The sequence below is a fragment of the Nylanderia fulva genome, unplaced genomic scaffold (assembly GCF_048542155.1).
Source record: "Nylanderia fulva isolate GAGA-0341 unplaced genomic scaffold, ASM4854215v1 Scaffold163, whole genome shotgun sequence".
In the NCBI taxonomy this organism is placed as follows: domain Eukaryota; kingdom Metazoa; phylum Arthropoda; class Insecta; order Hymenoptera; family Formicidae; genus Nylanderia; species Nylanderia fulva.
The window spans coordinates 50,226-68,610 of record NW_028189868.1 but is presented as its reverse complement, the minus strand read 5'-3'; the positions used below and the strand labels follow the sequence as shown (position 1 = coordinate 68,610).

Sequence of the window (18,385 nt, the reverse complement as noted above, 5' to 3'; positions counted from 1 at the left end):
CATTGTTTTTAGAATATGACAAATAGCGGGCAGAACTTAAGCGAGTGTGATCTCCTTCCCACTCTTCTAGCCTTAATTAGAAGAAGCAACGGCGTTGAGTTGTTGCAGGAAGCAACGCGTTGGCGAGTCGGTACTTCTTCTCCACCCAGTAAATCGGTAATCGAATTCAATCAAGAATGCTTTCGATTAATTAGTCGCGCTTATAGCGAGTATATGACACAGTGAGCTGGGCGAGCACGGCACGAATAACTCCGTTTTATTTGCAAAGCAAGATTTTAATGTCTTATAGCCGCCACGAACACAGAACGTGCTGACACCATAAAGTATCGCTCACATTCTCACCGCCCGTGTATCCGGCTCGAAGGACCAATGTTTAAGATTGCGAGTATTAATTTATTAGCACTCGCGGCGCGGAACAGCAGTCTATGCAAACGGGCTCGGTGAGGAATGTTACAACAAGAAAAAAAAAGAATATTTCAGTTATCGTCTAATTAATTTTCTTTATTTTTAACTGAGATTCAAATCTCAAGTATCTCACGTAACAGTTTAAGCGCGACTGACTGGAAAATCGGCGAAGGACACTTCGTCTTGTCTCTTGGTGGGAACCAAAACAATATATTTTTCTCACACGAATATAAAAATAAGCATGTGTGAGGACGTACACAAGTCGAAACAACTCCTTATTTGGGCATTTCTGATTGTACAGCGGACGAATTGGTTCTTACACCAAGGGACAACACAAATCTGAAAGGAAAGGGAAATGAACTTGAAACTGTTGACGATTCTCCGAAAGGAGAAAGAAATAAACGAAATAAAAAGTAGCGAAATTGAACAAAAAAAGCGGGAGAAGGAAAAAGATCCGAAACAGATACTCTTCAGGCATCTCACATCATCATGATTATGTATCCTCCTCCCCCTTTCTCACACGCGTAGTTGTGTAAACATTTTTAGGTGATTTTGAGCACAACGTTGGTCAACGGGTTATACTGGATTACGCGATCGTGCATGATGAGACAATATGCTGTGATATTGTTAGGCATATTTTTCTTACACTCAAACTCCAATTTCATCCACCGTTGCGCTCTTGACAGATTCGTTTTGTTGAGAACAATCGATAATCACAAACGGATCGGAACGTAGAAACGACGTGACGGTGAGACTCGGCTCGAGATACTCGTATCCGTAATAATTTTTGTAGAAACGCGCATACGTGTCGTACAAAATTGACCATCTGTTTCTCTTAAAATCCAGATTCATATCGTTGTACAGATAACATTCCGAGTTCAGATAGAGTTTCACGTTGGTTAATTTACAGTCGTCGAATCGGCTCGTATCCTCGGACATAATGTTTTTCCGTCCTGTCTGCAGAACAAAACTTACGTATCGCGGCTTCTCCAATTGAGTCGCGGTCTTAATGGCACACAAATGCTTGGTCGTGCGCTGCAACAGCGGAAACTCGTATAGATCCCACGAGCGGAAACCCATGCTGAGGTAACGTCCGCTTTTTCTTCAAGTTTTCAAATCTCAATCTTGACGAAGCGTCAAAGACTGGTTCTTCCTTGATGTTGAGAATCTCAGTCATTGTTCAGGTCGTAACTCAACGCAAATCCCAAAGACTGTAAAAACGCAACGTTTGACAAGGTTTCTTTGTGGTTGATTTGTTATTAGCGGATGTTGCTGCTGGTCTGTTTATGTTGTCCCTCCTCGTGTATTTATTAAACACGAGCATTCCGCCGCACGAGGCGTTATCGCTGTCGCCGTTGTAAGTGCAATCTAACTATTATCTCTTCTCCTCGAAAATCGAGCAATCATCCCTCCTAGTCGACAACTCATAATGTTAAATCCGTAATGCTCCGCGCGAAGATCGGCAGGTAAATGATCTGCGCCGGCGTTTCCGATATCTTATATCCTGATGGTACCCTCAGTGAAAATTCGTGTATCGTGTGAACGAGTTTACCGTTGCTGTAAGCATCCGCGGTCACATTACACTCTATGCGGATAATGTTCACGTTGATAATATTAATCGGCATGTCCGATTCGTACCATTTTCGCGATTGCAGTATACAATTCGAGAACCCCAGCAAAACTGATAGCCGGGGATATAAAGCTCGACCGAAAGTGCGTTTATCGCGGGATTTAATAGACCTCGGCCTATTTTTGTTGACATTCGCTGCAGTCTCTAATCATCGGCGCTGGACCGTCAATGTGCGTTTGATGCCACGGTCGATTGTAATGCTCGAGACAGCAACGATAGGTCTGAACCTCCGAATCCGCCTTGATGTGCTTCGGAAGCTTGTCTCACACGTAGTGGACGTAATCGCCGCACTTTTGCAGCAACACAATCTTAGGAATATATTGCAGCTGTTCAGCGCTTAATCCGCGAATATCGGAAGCACTTGATAGCAGGACAAACATCTTGACGTTAATGAGCGATTCGAAGGTCCACATATTTATGCAAATGTTCTTTTTCCAAAATGAAAATAATTAAAACAGAAAAACGTTCCTCCTTAAGCGACGCATCATTATCCTCACTGATGCGAATTAATTCTTTTAAAATTTCTGCGGACATCTCATTCCTAGTAGAATTGTGTAAACGACCCAGAAGATCTAAATAAAATTCTTATTTTTTAATTATTTTTTTTCTATTTTTTCATAATATTGTTTTCCTGCCAAGTCACCGCACTTTTTATTATTTTCAGTAGAATAGGCCTACTGAGGAAACCACTATAAAAAAAAACGCATTTGCAATAGTACCTTACGGGTAATTGTTGTGTAAGATTATAATTATTAAATATTATTTTTAATATTTATATTATTTCTATTATTAATATAATTATAAATGTAATCTATAACATATATACGTATACAATATATATACATGTATCTATGAACAGTATAAATTACATTTATAATTATATTAATAATAAAAATGTTAATATTTAGTTATTATTTAACAAAAATATAAATTATGTAATAATAATGACGATTTGGCGGAAGGCACAACTTAACATGTTTAGCGACGCTCCTGAAATATAGCGTTGCCCGGAGTGACGATGACTCCGCCGTCGAGCCTCGACGGTAGTGGGGGAACCCGCCCCGTCGCTCGCGAAATCGGCTCAAAAAGAGCAACTAATTCCGAGCACTGCTTTAAACCTATTATTGAGCCGCTACAAAAGATTGCCGACAACGCGACAATTTTGATGAAAAACAAGCCTAACACTTACGACGGCGTGACCGTCAAGCGGTATAAGGAGGAGACATCGATAAAGAGAAAACAAAACTTTACCTACCAAGCGATATAAATAGAAGGAAGAGGAGGAGGAGGAGGAGGAGACACCGAAAAAGAGAAAACATGTGCATCGGGATATTCTGCAAAATATTTCAAAGCCATTGGACGCCTCATTGCCAATAATCTCTACACCGAAAAGCGCACAACATGTGATACCCAAAACACTCGTAGACGAACATGTTTTCGAAACCACGCGTAATCCGTTCGAAATATCCCTTTGAAACAGGTTAAAATCGTCGGAAGGTCAACAAATGATGCGAAAGGATTTGTGGCCATTAGGACAAGAGTACATGGACGCTCTCCTCAGTGCTGATGAAAAGAAAGAGATTGATAATGTATACGAAGTTTATTTTGGCGAGAATGAAATGTGCATCGGAAACAAGCGATTCGCGATTGACAAAAATGACAATATAATCATAGGCGACACGCAGTACATTGGAACGCCAAGATTGTACGAGTTGATCTTCAAGAGAAGGCCTGATTACCAGGAGAGCGATTTGCAAAAATACAAGCACATATTATTGGCGACAAACGCGCATAAACGCAATTTTGATGCGCAAGGTCGTGTGAAGAGTAGCAAGGGAGGCAAGTACAAATATATCATCGCCGTTGGCACGGATTGAATTGGACGACCCAAAATCTGACTGGGGAATGTCTCGCGCTATGACGCTAACCGACAATAAGATTGATTACGTGCACTGGGACGCGACCCCAACGAGCTAGTGGATTGCCTACGATTGCTCGACGCTTCGCGCCAAGCCAGCAATAACGCGCACGACAACGAGATCCTGTTGATAATCGAGGAATGCGGAAAACGGGTATTATTATAAATTAAATGAGGTCCCGACAATCTATTCAGTCCATCGCGTGACACTTTACAAAGCATTTGACCGCAAAATGTCTATCGATAAATTTGGATTATTCGAAAAGAGAATTGATACAACCGGTGATTATTGGCACACATTGATGAGAAGATGTGTGCGTAAAAACGCTCTATGTCGCGTCGCTACAGATTATGACGCGAGATCGCGCAAGATTCATCGTGTAGCGCTACCTGAGGCGGATACCAATGCCGTCAACAAATTGTATCTGGAACAGTGCTTTAAAACATTGATGATCCAACAAAAAGAGTCAGATGAAAAGCTGGCTGCGTTAGAGAAGGATGTACGAGCGTTGGAGACTGCGATAAACCTGCCTATCTCAGAAATAGCTTTCTAATGAGCGGTTGGCTCAGAAACGTCTGTCAAATAGTTGCAAGACGGCTAGAAGGGATTCTCGAGTGGTTGCAAACAGTTGTCGAGCAGCTACAAAGGATTATCGGCGTGCTACCAATGTAAAATAAGCAACGAGAGTTTTGTGACCGCCGAACTCTGCAGTAAACATTCTAGCAGTAAACGGTCCGAACGGCCTGTCGGCTGCTGCGAACTAGGCTACGAACGAGTCAAAAACGGCTGCGAACGAGGCTACAAACAAATATTTAAAGGCTGCGAATGAACCAGGGAGGGCTACGAACGGGCCAGAAACAACTGTGAACAAGGCTACAAACGAGTCAGAAACGGCTACGAACGGGTCAGAAACGACTTGCAACACGGCTGCAATCGAGTCAGGCTTGATTTTTGTGCGGGTCGAAGCCAAGAGTGAACGGTTATCTAACACAAAGAACGAGAATTTAACGTGAACGTTAAATAAAGAACGAGAATTTAACGTGAACGTTAAATAAAGAACGAGAATTTACCGTAAACGTCAAATAAAAAACGAGGTAAAAACGCGAAAGAACGAGGCACAAACGCGAAAAAACATGAAAATAACGCGAGCGTTAAATAAAGAACCAAAATGAATAGTGAAAAGAAAAACAACAACAAGCAACATAGTTTGGAGAGACGGCAATTGGTAAACGAGTTGCATGCGTCAGCGAGAAAAAATTTCCTTTGAAGACATGTCGTAGTGCGAGAATACGATGATTTGTGGCTGTTGGAAAAATCCTCACAGCAGTAAGAACTGCCTTCATTCATTCTTTGTCGCTCTCTCCCTCTCTCTCTCTCTCTCTCTCTCTCACTCCCTCTCGCTCATTGTCTTGTTGTTCTCCTTATCACGGCGAACGCGAATCCTCACACGCGCATCTTGGCTCTTTGTTATTTACGGTCTTCAACCGCGTATCACGGGGCTGATCCCCGAATGCCACTAGGCCAATCACAGATCACCTCCCACCTGTAAGCCTCTCGTTTTCATCGATGATTGGGATCAATTCGGGTTCGCGGACTCTCTTCTCTTCCGGCTAGCCTCACGACAAGTGGTTTTTCCGCAACACGTGTGATCAGCGAATAGTGAAGTAAAATTAAATTGGTGTATCTTATAGAGAGTGATACTCAATATCACCTCTCGAGACGTATAAAAATTTAGGACAACATTCATTTTGGGGGTGACTCTCAGTGAGACATTTTGTGATAGAACAGTTACGGCAGAAGTGACGAAGAAGTAATCTCTCATCCACCAGAGGACATCATCGACCCGTGTGATCACGTGAACAGTACTGCGACTCGAAATAAGTGGCGCGTTCTTGCAAAAAAACAAAAACTTTTTGTTTCCGCCTCATTCCCTGATTACTAGATTGTTCATCAAATATTTTTGGTTCTTCGAGCCGGATCGCGTGGGTGCAGTGCGGATTTGAACGACACGCGGGCACGCGATTAGGCGCGCGATCACCCTCGTACTCATCACGTGACACTCTCGTGTGCACAACACTCGGTCTTCTCGTCACACAATCTGTCTGATATGTATTCAAGTATATACGCCGAGACGAAAACGAGGATTAGCGTGACACCTCTCGGCACTTTCTTTTGGCTATTCGCGAATATTGGCTAAAACTCTGTTTCCGCCTAATCATCGTTTCCTCCTATACGACAGACCGAGATCGGCGCGCGTAGTGAGCGGAGCTCCGAAATTACTCTCTTAGATTCTCACTGATACTATCGTAATATCTTAATAAAGTGTTCCTGTGGTTCAATAGATTATTAATCTCGGTTCTCTCAAATTCATAATAAATAAAAAATACAACAGCTGGCGACGAGGATCGGATCAATTAAGGCGTGAAACAGTTAAACGAAGTGGAAATCAGCCACGTGGCAAAAAAAAATTTTTTTTTCGTTGGAGTCGAACGCTCGACGCAGTTCGAGAAACTACGTTGTGGACTGAGCAAATTGTCAACCCGGAGGAAGCCTAAGACAGGATGACGACAATGGGTACAAGCTCGAGGACGCAGAGCCCGGTGCCGGGGATAAATTCATCGGCGAAGGTAGCTATAGCGAATCCTTTACAAGTCGACGTTTTCGACCCGCAACGGCAGCCGTTAATCCGTTGGCTACAGCGGCTTGAAGGTGCCTTTCGAGTTTTCCAAATCTCGGGAGACACGGAACGTGCTGCCTATTTATTACATTTCGTGGGCGTGGAACCGTTTGGAATTTTATGTGATCGACTGGATCCTGTCGATCCATATACTCAGTCGTATAACACGCTAGTAGAAAAATTAAAAGAATTTTACGCGCCGGAACCACTGGAAATAGCAGAGATATACATATATAGAAAGCGTAGGCAACGCTCAGAGGAGTCGGTCCAGGAATATATGGCCGCGCTCCAGAAACTTTCGTTACACTGTAAATTCGGAGATTATTTACAAATGGAGCTCCGAAATCAGTTTGTATTTGGTTTAAAAAACCAACGCATCCAAGCAAGGCTATTGGAAACAGCAAATCTCACGAAGGATTTAGCCTTAAAAATTGCATGCGGAATGGAGTTGGCAGAGAAGAGCGTTAACAAATTAAAAGAAGAAAATCCTGTGGAATCGACCGTTGACTACATCGGAGCGGGAGCCAAACAAAAGAAGACGAAAGGTCGCGAAGATAGGAAGGCAAATTCTCGAAATCAACAACAAGCAGGATCGAAGAAGGACGCACCGTCAACAAACCGTTCCATAGTCAAATATAATAAGTATTCGAATAACAAGCGTACGAATTTGAAAATAAACGATATTATTTGTTATAAGTGTGGAAAGGCTCATTTGGCGCCAAGCTGTACCCTTCCTTGGAGCGTAAAATGCAATGAGTGCGGAGGTTTTGGACACCTCCAGAAAGTGTGCAAAAAGAAGGGCCAAGCTCATTTGCTGGAGTAGGTATTCCGTGTGGATGATGGAGAGCATTTCGAGCAAAGGGCAAAATTCACCGTGCCGCTTCAAATCGAAAACAAGCTGGTGAAATTCGATGTGGATTGCGGATCAGCGGTCACATTGGTGAGCGAAAATTGGCGCATAAAAACGTTTCCAAACGCTAAGATATATAAAACTCGGTTGCAATTACGCTCTTATTGTAAACAGAATTTCGTGCCGCTCGGGTTCATTAAAGTTAAAATCAAGGACGTAAATGAAATTAAAATATTAAATATGTATGTAGTAAAAATCGATCGAGATCCATTGTTAGGGCGAGAGTGGATTAATCAATTAAAATCTTTGGAAAAAATTAAAAATAGTTTGAAAGAAATAGAAGACGTGGCTACTCTCGACGCGTCCGGGCAAGAACGATTGTCAAAGTTATTAGAAAAATATAAAAATATATTAAGCGAAGAGTTTGCGCACATTAATAAATTTAAAGCTCATTTAAAGTTAAAACCGAATGCAAAGCCTGTGTTCATAAAAAATCGGTCGGTGCCTTTTAAAATATTAAAGAAAGTTGAAAAAGAATTAGAAAATATGTTAAAGGCCGGAATTTTAGAAAAAGTGGAATCTTCAAACTGGGCGACGCCTATCGTCCCGGTATTAAAAAAAAATGGCGGGGTTAGAATTTGCAGTGATTTTACTGTAACAGTAAATCCGGCGTTAATCATTGATGAACATCCCTTGCCCACGATGGAAGAGTTGTTCGCTTCAATGTCGGGTGGCACGATCTTCTCTAAAATCGATCTTAAACAAGCGTATTTACAATTATCGGTCGCGGATCCGGACAGAAAAATCTTAACTTTAAGCACGCATAAGGGTTTATTTAGATGTAACCGTTTGATGTACGGAGTGGCATCCGCACCTGCGATATGGCAGAGAACAATAGAAAGCATACTGGGTGGAATACCCGGTGTTGCAGTATTCTTGGACGATATCAGAATCGCGGGGAAAAATATAAATCAACATTTCGAGAGATTAGAATGTGTATTAAAAAGGCTATCAGAGTATAATATTCGTATAAATTTTGAAAAATGCGCGTTCCTAAAAGATCAAATATCCTATTGTGGATACTTAATTAGTAAAAAGGGAATTTTAAAAGAGCCTAAAAAAATCGAAGCGGTTCAAAAGATGCCAAGGCCAACTAACATTACTCAGCTGCAAGCGTTTATTGGATTGGTAAATTATTATGGACGTTTTATTAAACATTTAAGTAATAAATTATACCCATTAAATAATTTGTTAAAAAAAAACGTGAAATTTAATTGGTCCAAAGAATGTGAGATCGCGTTCAATAAAATTAAACTAGAATTTGGAAGTGATAAAGTATTAGTGCCTTTTAACCCTAAACTGCCATTAATCCTCGCGGTGGATGCCAGCCCGTACGGAGTCGGAGCCGTTCTTTCGCACATGTACCCCGACGGTACGGAGCGCGTAATACAATACGCATCGAACACATTAAATGAGACGCAAAAGAAGTACGCGCAAATAAATAAGGAGGCTTTCGCAATAGTTTTTGGTATTAAAAAATTCCATCAATTCTTGTATGGGAATCACTTTACATTGTTGACAGACAATAAGCCTTTGGCACAAATACTCAACCCGCAAAAGGGTTTACCGGCATATAGCGCGCTGCGTATGCAGCACTATGCCGTGTTTTTACAAGCTTTTAATTTCAATATTAAATATCGCAAAGCAATTGAGCATGGGAATGTCGATGGTTTCTCGCGATTGCCCATACAAGAAAAAAGGAATGGAAATTATGATGTAATCGACGTATTTCAAATCGAAAATGTAGAGGCATTACCTGTAACCGCAAAAAGTATAAGAGATGAAATGCGTAAAGACAAATTGTTAGTAAAAATTCGGAAAGCGTTAATAAACGGAAAAAGTTTGGTTCCGTTAGGCTATAACGATAGCGAGTTCACATTACAGGATGGTATCATGTTCAAAAAAGAAAGAGTGGTTATCCCGATAAGTTTAAGAGATAAAGTATTGAAAGAGTTGCACGCAGGGCATTTTGGAACAGTTAAAATGAAAAAACTCAGTCGTAATTTTTGCTGGTGGCCTAAAATAGATAAGGACATAGAAAACATAACAAAAAATTGTAAGGCTTGCGTAACATTTTTAAATAATCCTAAAATCAAGGTTAAGCATATCTGGGAACCAGCGTCAAAACCTTTCGAGCGCGTCCACATAGATTTCGCGGGTCCATTTATGGGCCATACTTTTTTAGTTTTGGTTGACGCATGTACAAAATGGCCTGAGGTGTATATTGTTAAAAACATGTCCGTTCAAAATACAATCGAGAAATGTAGAGAAATTTTTGCAAAATTTGGATTACCCCAAGCTCTTGTGTCGGACAATGGTCGTACGTTTATTGCGGAAGAATTTGAAAAATTTTTTAAAAACAATGGGATATACCATAAGCTTACAGCACCTTACCATCCAGCCACCAACGGCCTTTAGCTAGAAATTCTTATTTTATTATAAACTTACGCCTCATTCTGAAATTAATAAATCTCCGGCAGAAGCCATGTTCAATCGCAAACTAAGAAGCAGACTGGATTTGATGTTCCCGAAATCTAATAAAAAATTTGTAATAGAAAATGCCATAAGCGATAGAATTTTTAAAGAAGGCGAAAGAGTCGCCGTGCAAAAATACTTAGTTAAAAATATAAAATGGCGATTTGGAAACGTAGTATCTAAATTAGGAAAAGCGCACTATTTAGTTAAACTAGATAGCGGAAAAGTTTGGAAACGGCACAGTGATCAGATAAGAAAAATTGGTGAACGAATTAATACCTCTGAGGGAACAAGTAATTTCGGCATTGCTGATCATTACGGTCCAGCGGAGGTATCGCAGTATTCTGTGACTCCAAGCGATAACGATCAAGTAAAACCTGCACTCGAAAGCATTGTCTCTGACAATTTGAGAAGCTATCCAGAAATCCCTGAGATAAGCATATCCGAGGAAGGGGAAGCAGCGCGTGCCGAGGTTCCACACTCATCAAATCAAGACATAAATGTTAAAAATTGTACAAACGTAAACAGTGAGGCCCGACCTCAGCGGAACAGAAAACCGCCAGAGAGATACGGGGACTACCTAGCGCAAATTTAAAATTAAGTATATTTTAAGAGATTGTGTTATTAGTTGTAAGTCAGTTATACTCCGTTTAATATTATATATTGATACTAGCTTTAAGTGAAAGGATAGTGAAGAAAATTTATTATAAACGTGTTAAGAAAATTTCAATTTAATATTGTATGTCCGATATTAGTTCAAGTGAAATTGTATCTGCGAAGGATATTATAAGTCGTTGAAATATCCCATTCAATATTATAGAGGGAAGAGCTGATATGTATTCAAGTATATACGCCGAGACGAAAACGAGGATTAGCGTGACACCTCTCGGCACTTTCTTTTGGCTATTCGCGAATATTGGCTAAAGCTCTGTTTCCGCCTAATCATCGTTTCCCCCTATACGACAGACCGAGATCGGCGCGCGTAGTGAGCGGAGCTCCGAAATTACTCTCTTAGATTCTCACTGATACTATCGTAATATCTTAATAAAGTGTTCCTGTGGTTCAATAGATTATTAATCTCGGTTCTCTCAAATTCATAATAAATAAAAAATACAACACGGTCTTTTGCGCTTGCTATCCGCTTCTTCGTTTAATCAGTGAGTCTCAACATTGTCCTTGCGGTCCGATCAGTGCTCTTCGGTGTGAACTTAGACTGCATTTCGGTATTTGACAATACACTGTACGGACATTTCCTCTCCCGTTCACTGCCCCTCTTGCCCTCTCTCTCTCGTCGCGTATCTCAAGCAAGCTCGGTGCATCTCACGGAGTGGATCTTCTTAATTGCTTGAACTGCCATCGGATCAACTCGGAATTCATCATGCCAAACTTGGACACAAAAATTTTCTTGCAAATGAACCGCTTTCATTACATTCGGACGGTCAGCCTCGAATGCAAGGAAGCTGCATTCTCCACCCTACAGCTGCACGTTTTCAAGGTCAAACTTGATCTTCTCGACAGCAACTGGCAGAAATTCGAGGAGACTCACGAGCGCTTCTCAGACTCGAAGCTAGACACTCTCCTCGAGAATGATTATTTTAAGAACGGTGTCTTTAATCAATGCTTGCTGCTCTATGCTGACGCGAAGGCTGCGCTGCAAATCCAAATCGACGAAAAGGATAAGACCAATCCATTAGCAGGTTCTCAACTTGCAAATCTCACCATCGGATCCCAAGCGACAGCTCGTTGCCATTTCCCTGAAATTTCACTCCCCAGTTTTTTTTGGTGATTTCTCTGCTTGGAGACCATTCCATGATTTATTCTCCTCACTAGTCGGACGAAACACGGATCTCTCCAATGTAGAAAAAATGCATTATCTTCGGACTTCTCTCATTGATGAAGCAGCTCAGTTGATTTCAAATTTACCTCTCTCGGATAACTCATTCGCTTCAGCCTGGGATCTTCTCATAGCTAGGTTTGAGAACAAGCGACTCCTCACCTCGGCGCAAGTGGATCAACTCTTCCGCATCAAGCCAGTGGCTAAACGTTTTGCCAAAGACCTCAACGCTCTCCTCAAAATTGCATCAAAAGCTTTCAACGCGTTGAAGGCTCTCGGAGCGCCTACTGCTCACTGGGATCACCTCTTGGTAACCTCATTGTACAACGGCTCGACTCAACCACCCGCGAAGCCTGGGAGGTGAAATTAGGCTCCTCAACAGAACCTCCTTTTTACGAAGATCTACAGTCTTTCCTCACCGGGCGAGCTCGAGCCTTGGAGAGTATAGAGATTGGCTCGACAGAATCTCCGACTTCAGGCGCACACCGGGCAACTTCTAAGATAGTTACCAAACCTCTCCCAGCTAAGGTACTTGTGTCTTCGGCCCCTTCAGCCAGCCCTTCAGCGTCCTCGGGATGCTCACTCTGCTCTGAGCCGCATTACATTGTGACGTGTCCTCGATTTAGAGATATGTTCGCACAACTTAGGCGTAACGTCGTCATAGAAAAGAGGCTGTGTTTCAATTGTTTAGGGCGACACAACGCGAGTGCGTGTCAAAACGAGAAGCGATGTCGTGAGTGTGGTAACAAACACCACACTAGGATACACACGGAAGGTCCTCGATACACTTCACCCCCTATGCGCAAACACGTGAAGGAGAGCGCGAACTGGAGAGCCAAATAAGCTAAGCCACTTTATTTGAATAACACAAGAATTTAATTACTGACACAATTTACAATACATTAATCAACAAAAAGTTCAAATTAAATATCCAAAATCGTTTAACAATGGATAAGCGATTCAAGCACGGTCGTTAGCAGTTTTCACAAGCGAATTGACAGCGGTTTGCGTGTAAGAACTCAAAAGACTTCGATGCGCAATTTTTTGGGTGCTTCTTTTATCATTGCGGTGCTGAAACCCCACTAATTTTAATGCGCCAATTAATTTCTGTGAACTTAAAAGAGGCAAAGGTGACGCAAGGGCGCCTGGCATAATTGGCTGCCCGTGATCTGCGCGAAATAAGTACGCGCCTGGCATGCGCGAAACGTTTGATAACGTAATTGATTGGCTTTCGGAAGCCACGTGATTGCGCGGCGCATGTCTCTTACGATGCTGATTAGAACGGTATCAGATATTTTCAGTTGAACTATGTTGTGATAGTTGACATATTTTTTATACTAATCCTAATTTATTGCCTACTTGTTTGTCTCAGGTAAACCTTTTTTAATCATTTTTTTTAGTATATTTATATACGCAAATGTCGATTTTCACACAACCGAAATAATTAACTTGAATTAATTATAATGATTTTCCTTTGCATCTTTGAACATCCCGCCCGCCTTGTCACCCGGTGACAATAAATCGCTCGTGACTCTCGATTGCAAGTGATTGGCATTTATTGGGAGTTGTGGCGCGGCTGCGCGATACGATGCACGTAGTAATCGCGTGTTTCGTCGAGTCGAGATATGCGACCACGTGTTTACAAAGAATGTGTTAAGAAGTATGAACAAGGAAGTGTACGGCGTGTGGCAAGGCGGATCGTTCTTCGAGTGTTCTGTACAAATGTGGTTTGTGTGTGTGTGTGTGTGTGTGAAGAGACCGGAAGTGTCATCGAGTGAATCGCAGACCGAATAATGTGTGTGGTGTGATGTGACAAGTGTGTGAATCGTGTGTCTATGTGTCGCGTTTCGTTACGTCTGCTGCGATGTCAGGAAGTAGCACAATCTTCACGAGCGGACACACGAGCTCGGAGGTCGCGGTTCGAACGGTGACCACGCGTACGATTCCGTCATCGCCGGGATGCAGTTTCGTGATCCGGGCGAAAGGCCACCGGCTTGGAGGCGAAATCTCGAAGCGCACAAAGCAGAGTGCTCCGATACGAGGTGTCGTCTCGGCCTTCAGCCATTTAGGTCGGGAGGTGAGTCCGTGCATGTACTCCCCCGACCATCTTCTCCAGAAGTGATCTCGCATCGCCTGAAGGTGATGCCATCGTAATGCTGTGGGTCCGGGGTTGTCCCCCTGTACTGGCTCCGGGATGGCGAGAAGCGGCGCGCCGATTAGGAAGTGACCCGGAGTCAGCGCTGTAACATCATTTGGATCGTCAGTGAGTGCCTGCAACAGTCTAGAATCTAGACATGCTTCAATTTGCGTGAGGAGTGTGCTTAGCTCCTCGAAGGTGAGGGTGATTTCACCTATCACCCTCCGTAAGTGATACTTAGCGGATTTAACGGCTGTCTCCCATAATCCGCCGAAGTGCGGAGCGGCTGGTGGATTAAAGTGCCAGCGTATTCCGTGTTCAGCCGTTACACGTGCGATGTTATGACCCTCTGTGGATGCAGCAATGAAGAGCTCACGCAAGGTGCGGTCAGCCCTGGTGAAGGTCGTGCCACAGTCGCTATAGATATCCGTGCAAAGACCCGACGTGAGACAAAGCGACGAAGAGCGGCGATGAAGGCCTCCGAAGAATAGTCTGAGACGAGTTCGAGGTGGATGGTTCTTGATCAAAAGCAGATGAACACTGCAATGTAACCCTTGTAGGCGCGGGGTTCTCGTCTCTTGCTGGTCCGGATGAGGATGGGTCCCGCGTAATCCACTCCAGTGCGAAGAAATGGCCGAGTCGAAATGATCCGATTGCGGGGTAAATTCCCCATCGGTGGTTGAGGTGTCGTAGCTCGCCACCTTGTGCAGGTGACGCAGCGATGTAATTGTTGTTTAACGGCTGTGCGTCCTCGTGGTATCCAGAAGCGTAGTCGAGACAGCCCCAGGGTGAGTTGCACTCCTCCATGCAGCGTCCGACGGTGGCAGGATTCAATCAGCAAGCGAGTCAGCCACGACGAGGTTGGAACGATCATCGGATACCTCTCGTCCTGTGCCAGTAGGGCGTTCTTGAGCCGTCCTCCCACTCTCAGCACACCATGTTCGTCGAGGAACGGAGTCAGTTTTGCCAGTGTACTGCGTGTTGCGACGGGGCGTCCATCTGCAATTACGGTAATCTTGTCCGGGAAGTGAAGTGTCTGCACCTCTCGAATCCAACAAAAGAGTGCCATATTCAGTTCCTCCGGACTCAATGTCAATCCAGATGTGGGGGTCGGCTCTGCAGCGCGCAGCCAGCGACGGCATCATGCTGATACCCGTAGCAAGCGATGCAGTGACGAGAAGCGGAGCAGGATTTCCGGCTCGACGATGATCCGGTTTACGGTCATCAGGCTCGTGGCTTTCCTCTCTGGCAGGTCGTCTTCTCGGATCTCTATCTTGGGATTTGGCCAGTCCGCCTCGTTCTGGGCTAACCAAATAGGTCCTGTCCACCATAGGGCGTGATTGACAAGTTCACTTGGGTTAATGCCTCTTGATGCACAATCCGCAGGATTGTCTCGACCGGCCACGTGTCTCCATTGTGCGTTAGGTAGCTGCGTCTGGATGTGAACGACTCAATTGGCAACGAAAGTCTTCCAGCGCGAGGCGTAACCGTGGATCCACTGGAGGGTCACTGTCGAGTCAGATCACAAATAAGTGTGTGATGTTGCAAGGTTGAGCGTTTGTTGTATATGCTGCATCAAATTGGTGAGTAAGGTGGCGGCGCACAACTCCAGCCTCGGCAAGGTCACTTGTTTAACGGGTGCTACTTTGCTCTTGGCCATCAATAATTTAATTGACGTTCCGTTCGTTTCAGTGATGCGGATGTATACAGCGGCGGCATATCCTCGTTCGGATGCGTCGGCAAAGCCATGGAGTTGCAGCGTGGCCTTATCTGCTCCAGTACCGAACCAGCGTTCTATTTTTAATTGATCGAGAAGATAGAATTCTTCTAGCAGACGTGGTTTGAATGAGGATCTTTACTTGGATCAGGACTAGAACGAACCACCCCATTAGATCGAAGAGCCGTGCGGTTTCGGAGAGGACCGTTCTCTTCGTGTGGTTGGTAGCAGCGTGCGGATGAAACACGAAGAAGAATTGGTCGTGTTGAGGGTGCCAGCGTAGTCCTAACGTGGAGTGGCTCTCTCTCTCCCAGGCCGGCTGTGACTGTTGCAAGCGATGATCACGTGGTACGCTAGTCAGGATCCTCTCGTCGTTGGCTGCCCACTTTTTCAATGGAAATCCGCCCGTCAAACAGAGGTTGCGGAGTTCAGTCTGGAGTGAAATTGCATCTGTCAGCGTATCTGAGCCGGTGACCACGTCGTCGACGTAACAGTCTCGACGCAGAACCACGGCGCTACGAGGAAAGTGCTCCTCTTTGTCTGTTGCGAGCTGGCAAAGTGTCCGTATGGCAAGAAACGGAGCACATGCAAGACCGTAGGTGACTGTTCTCAGCTGGCATTCTCGTACTTCATCGTCCGTTGAATGGCGTCACAGGATCGTCTGGAACTTACAGTCATCCGAATGCACGAGAATCTGCCGATACATTTTCTCAATATCAGCAACGAAGACGTAACGGTGTTAAGGGGATGCCGGAGGTCTACTTTTACCGACCGAACCGATTATATTTTGCCACTATCGAGAAGTTTTTATTGCGTTAATAGAATAACAAATGCTTTTCCACGATTAAAGTTAATACAATAATAAAGGAGGAAGCGGTCTGAATTTGTGATAAAAAGACAAAAAATTTTTAAATACGAGTTTTTTTTGGCTTCTCGCGTCACGTCATAACAATATTTGATTGTATAAAAGTTTTACAATTTATACGTACAAAATAAGACTGCTTCCTCTAAAAGATTGCATAAAGGAATATTAGTGACCTTGCAGAAATAAGTTTAGAAGTCTAATAAAAAAGATCTCGGTTGTGGAATATTTCATTCACATGTGTATGTGCAAAATGACATTTGAGAATAATACAAAGCAGAAAATTAGTTGCGCGATGTCGCGATAGATGGAGCTGCAATCGTGCAGTTAGACAAGGACAGACAGTCATATTATCTTCGTCTCTCTCATACATAGAATAATATAACGCAAAACGTCTGTCTCTTTGTCAACATAGAGTTTCCTTCAAGAAAGACTGGATGAAAAGGTTAGTGTTCGGAGTCCGTCCGAACTGTTATTCGGCATGATAGGCGCGTGATACTATACGACTCTCAAGCGTGAGCACGTCGTGATCTTCCCTTTTTTTTTTTTTTTTGACGCAGTGGGAATCCTCATAGATACTACCGCTCTCCGGGAAGAGAGCGGATGGTTATGTGGGACTTCTTGTTCCCCTTGGCCGATCCACGAATGGATCGGTCAGGGGGCCCAAGACATACCTCACTAAACCCACTGCGGATACCTTCACGGGCGTTAATGGGGGACGGCCAGGATGCTGGTTTCCCATGCCGACTAGCCGCCCCCCCGCCTAATCCCTCCTTGGGAGGGTGCCGCTGAGGGCGACACTCTTTCCCCCCGCGAATTGCATCGTGCGGGGGTCCTCGCGGTTGCGACGCAGGGCGATATCGACCCCACGTCGCGCCCTCCCAAAGAGTTTGGGGGGCGGGGTTGCGGCTCGAGTATCCCGCTCGAGCCGCCACCCCCCGCCTCCGAAGCGGTGCTCCCTCCCCCTTCCGAAGGGAATGGGGATTCGGCATTCGCCCCGGAGGCCCTCTCCAGAGGGTTCCTCTCAGAAGGAGAGGAACCCCCTCCGTGGACGGCGTTGCCCTCCCACCGGTGCCCTGTGGCTCCCGGTGAGAGGGCCCCGTGCGTCACGTCTCCGTCATAGAGGGGGGCCCAGGCGCCCCAAAAGACGCGTGGCCCCCCCTTGGTCCCCCCGATTACGGCTCTCTCCGCTTCCTTGGGAGTTAGGATTCGGTCGCAATCAGGGGGATTTCCCGTTCGGGGGCGCGGCCGCGCCCACCTCGCCTAGGCAAGGCGGCGCACCCACGCCCCCGATTCTCGAGAGGTCTCTGGGGGGGGAGTCCAGGGACTAGTTGTCCCCGACCCCCCCCCAGCGACCTCATCCCGCGTCGTATGGCGACGCGGGTGTAAAATTGGCGGACCCTCCCCGCCCCCCGCCATCACGGGAGAGTAATCTCCCCAATGGCGGGGAAAGAGAGTGCCCGCCCCCCCCTGCGTGGCGGTCTCCTGCGCCACCGGGGACAAGCTCCCCCCGATTCCCGCCACCACAGACGAGCGAGCTCGCCGATGGCGGGAAGAGGGGAGGCCTATCCCCGCTTCCACTATCTCCTCCATTACCGGGGGCGCACCCCCCCCCCGATTCCCGCCACCACAGACGAGCGAGCTCGCCGATGGCGGGAAAAGAGGGGGCCCATCCTCGTTTCCACCGTCTCCGCTTCCACCGAGGGCGCGCCCCCCCCCCCCGATTCCCGCCACCACAAACGAGCAAGCTCGCCGGTGGCGGAAAAAGAGGGGGCCCGTTCCCTTCCTCCTCGTCTTCTTCCTTCTCCCCTTCGTCCGA

General features: G+C 45.1%; 1 protein-coding gene across 1 annotated transcript; it reads left to right on the top strand.

The window, feature by feature from the left end:
- The first annotated feature begins 6,515 nt into the window (after positions 1-6,515).
- LOC146723856 (uncharacterized) lies at positions 6,516-7,454 on the top strand. The gene has a single exon (XM_085480973.1). The coding sequence runs from the start codon at positions 6,516-6,518 to the stop codon at positions 7,452-7,454; it is 939 nt and encodes a 312-aa protein (XP_085337099.1).
- Positions 7,455-18,385: the final 10,931 nt, after the last annotated feature.

What these genes read in the sequence shown, in the direction of transcription:
- LOC146723856 (XM_085480973.1), top strand. Translation starts at nt 6,516, where the DNA reads ATGACGACAATGGGTACAAGCTCGAGGACGCAGAGCCCGGTGCCGGGG.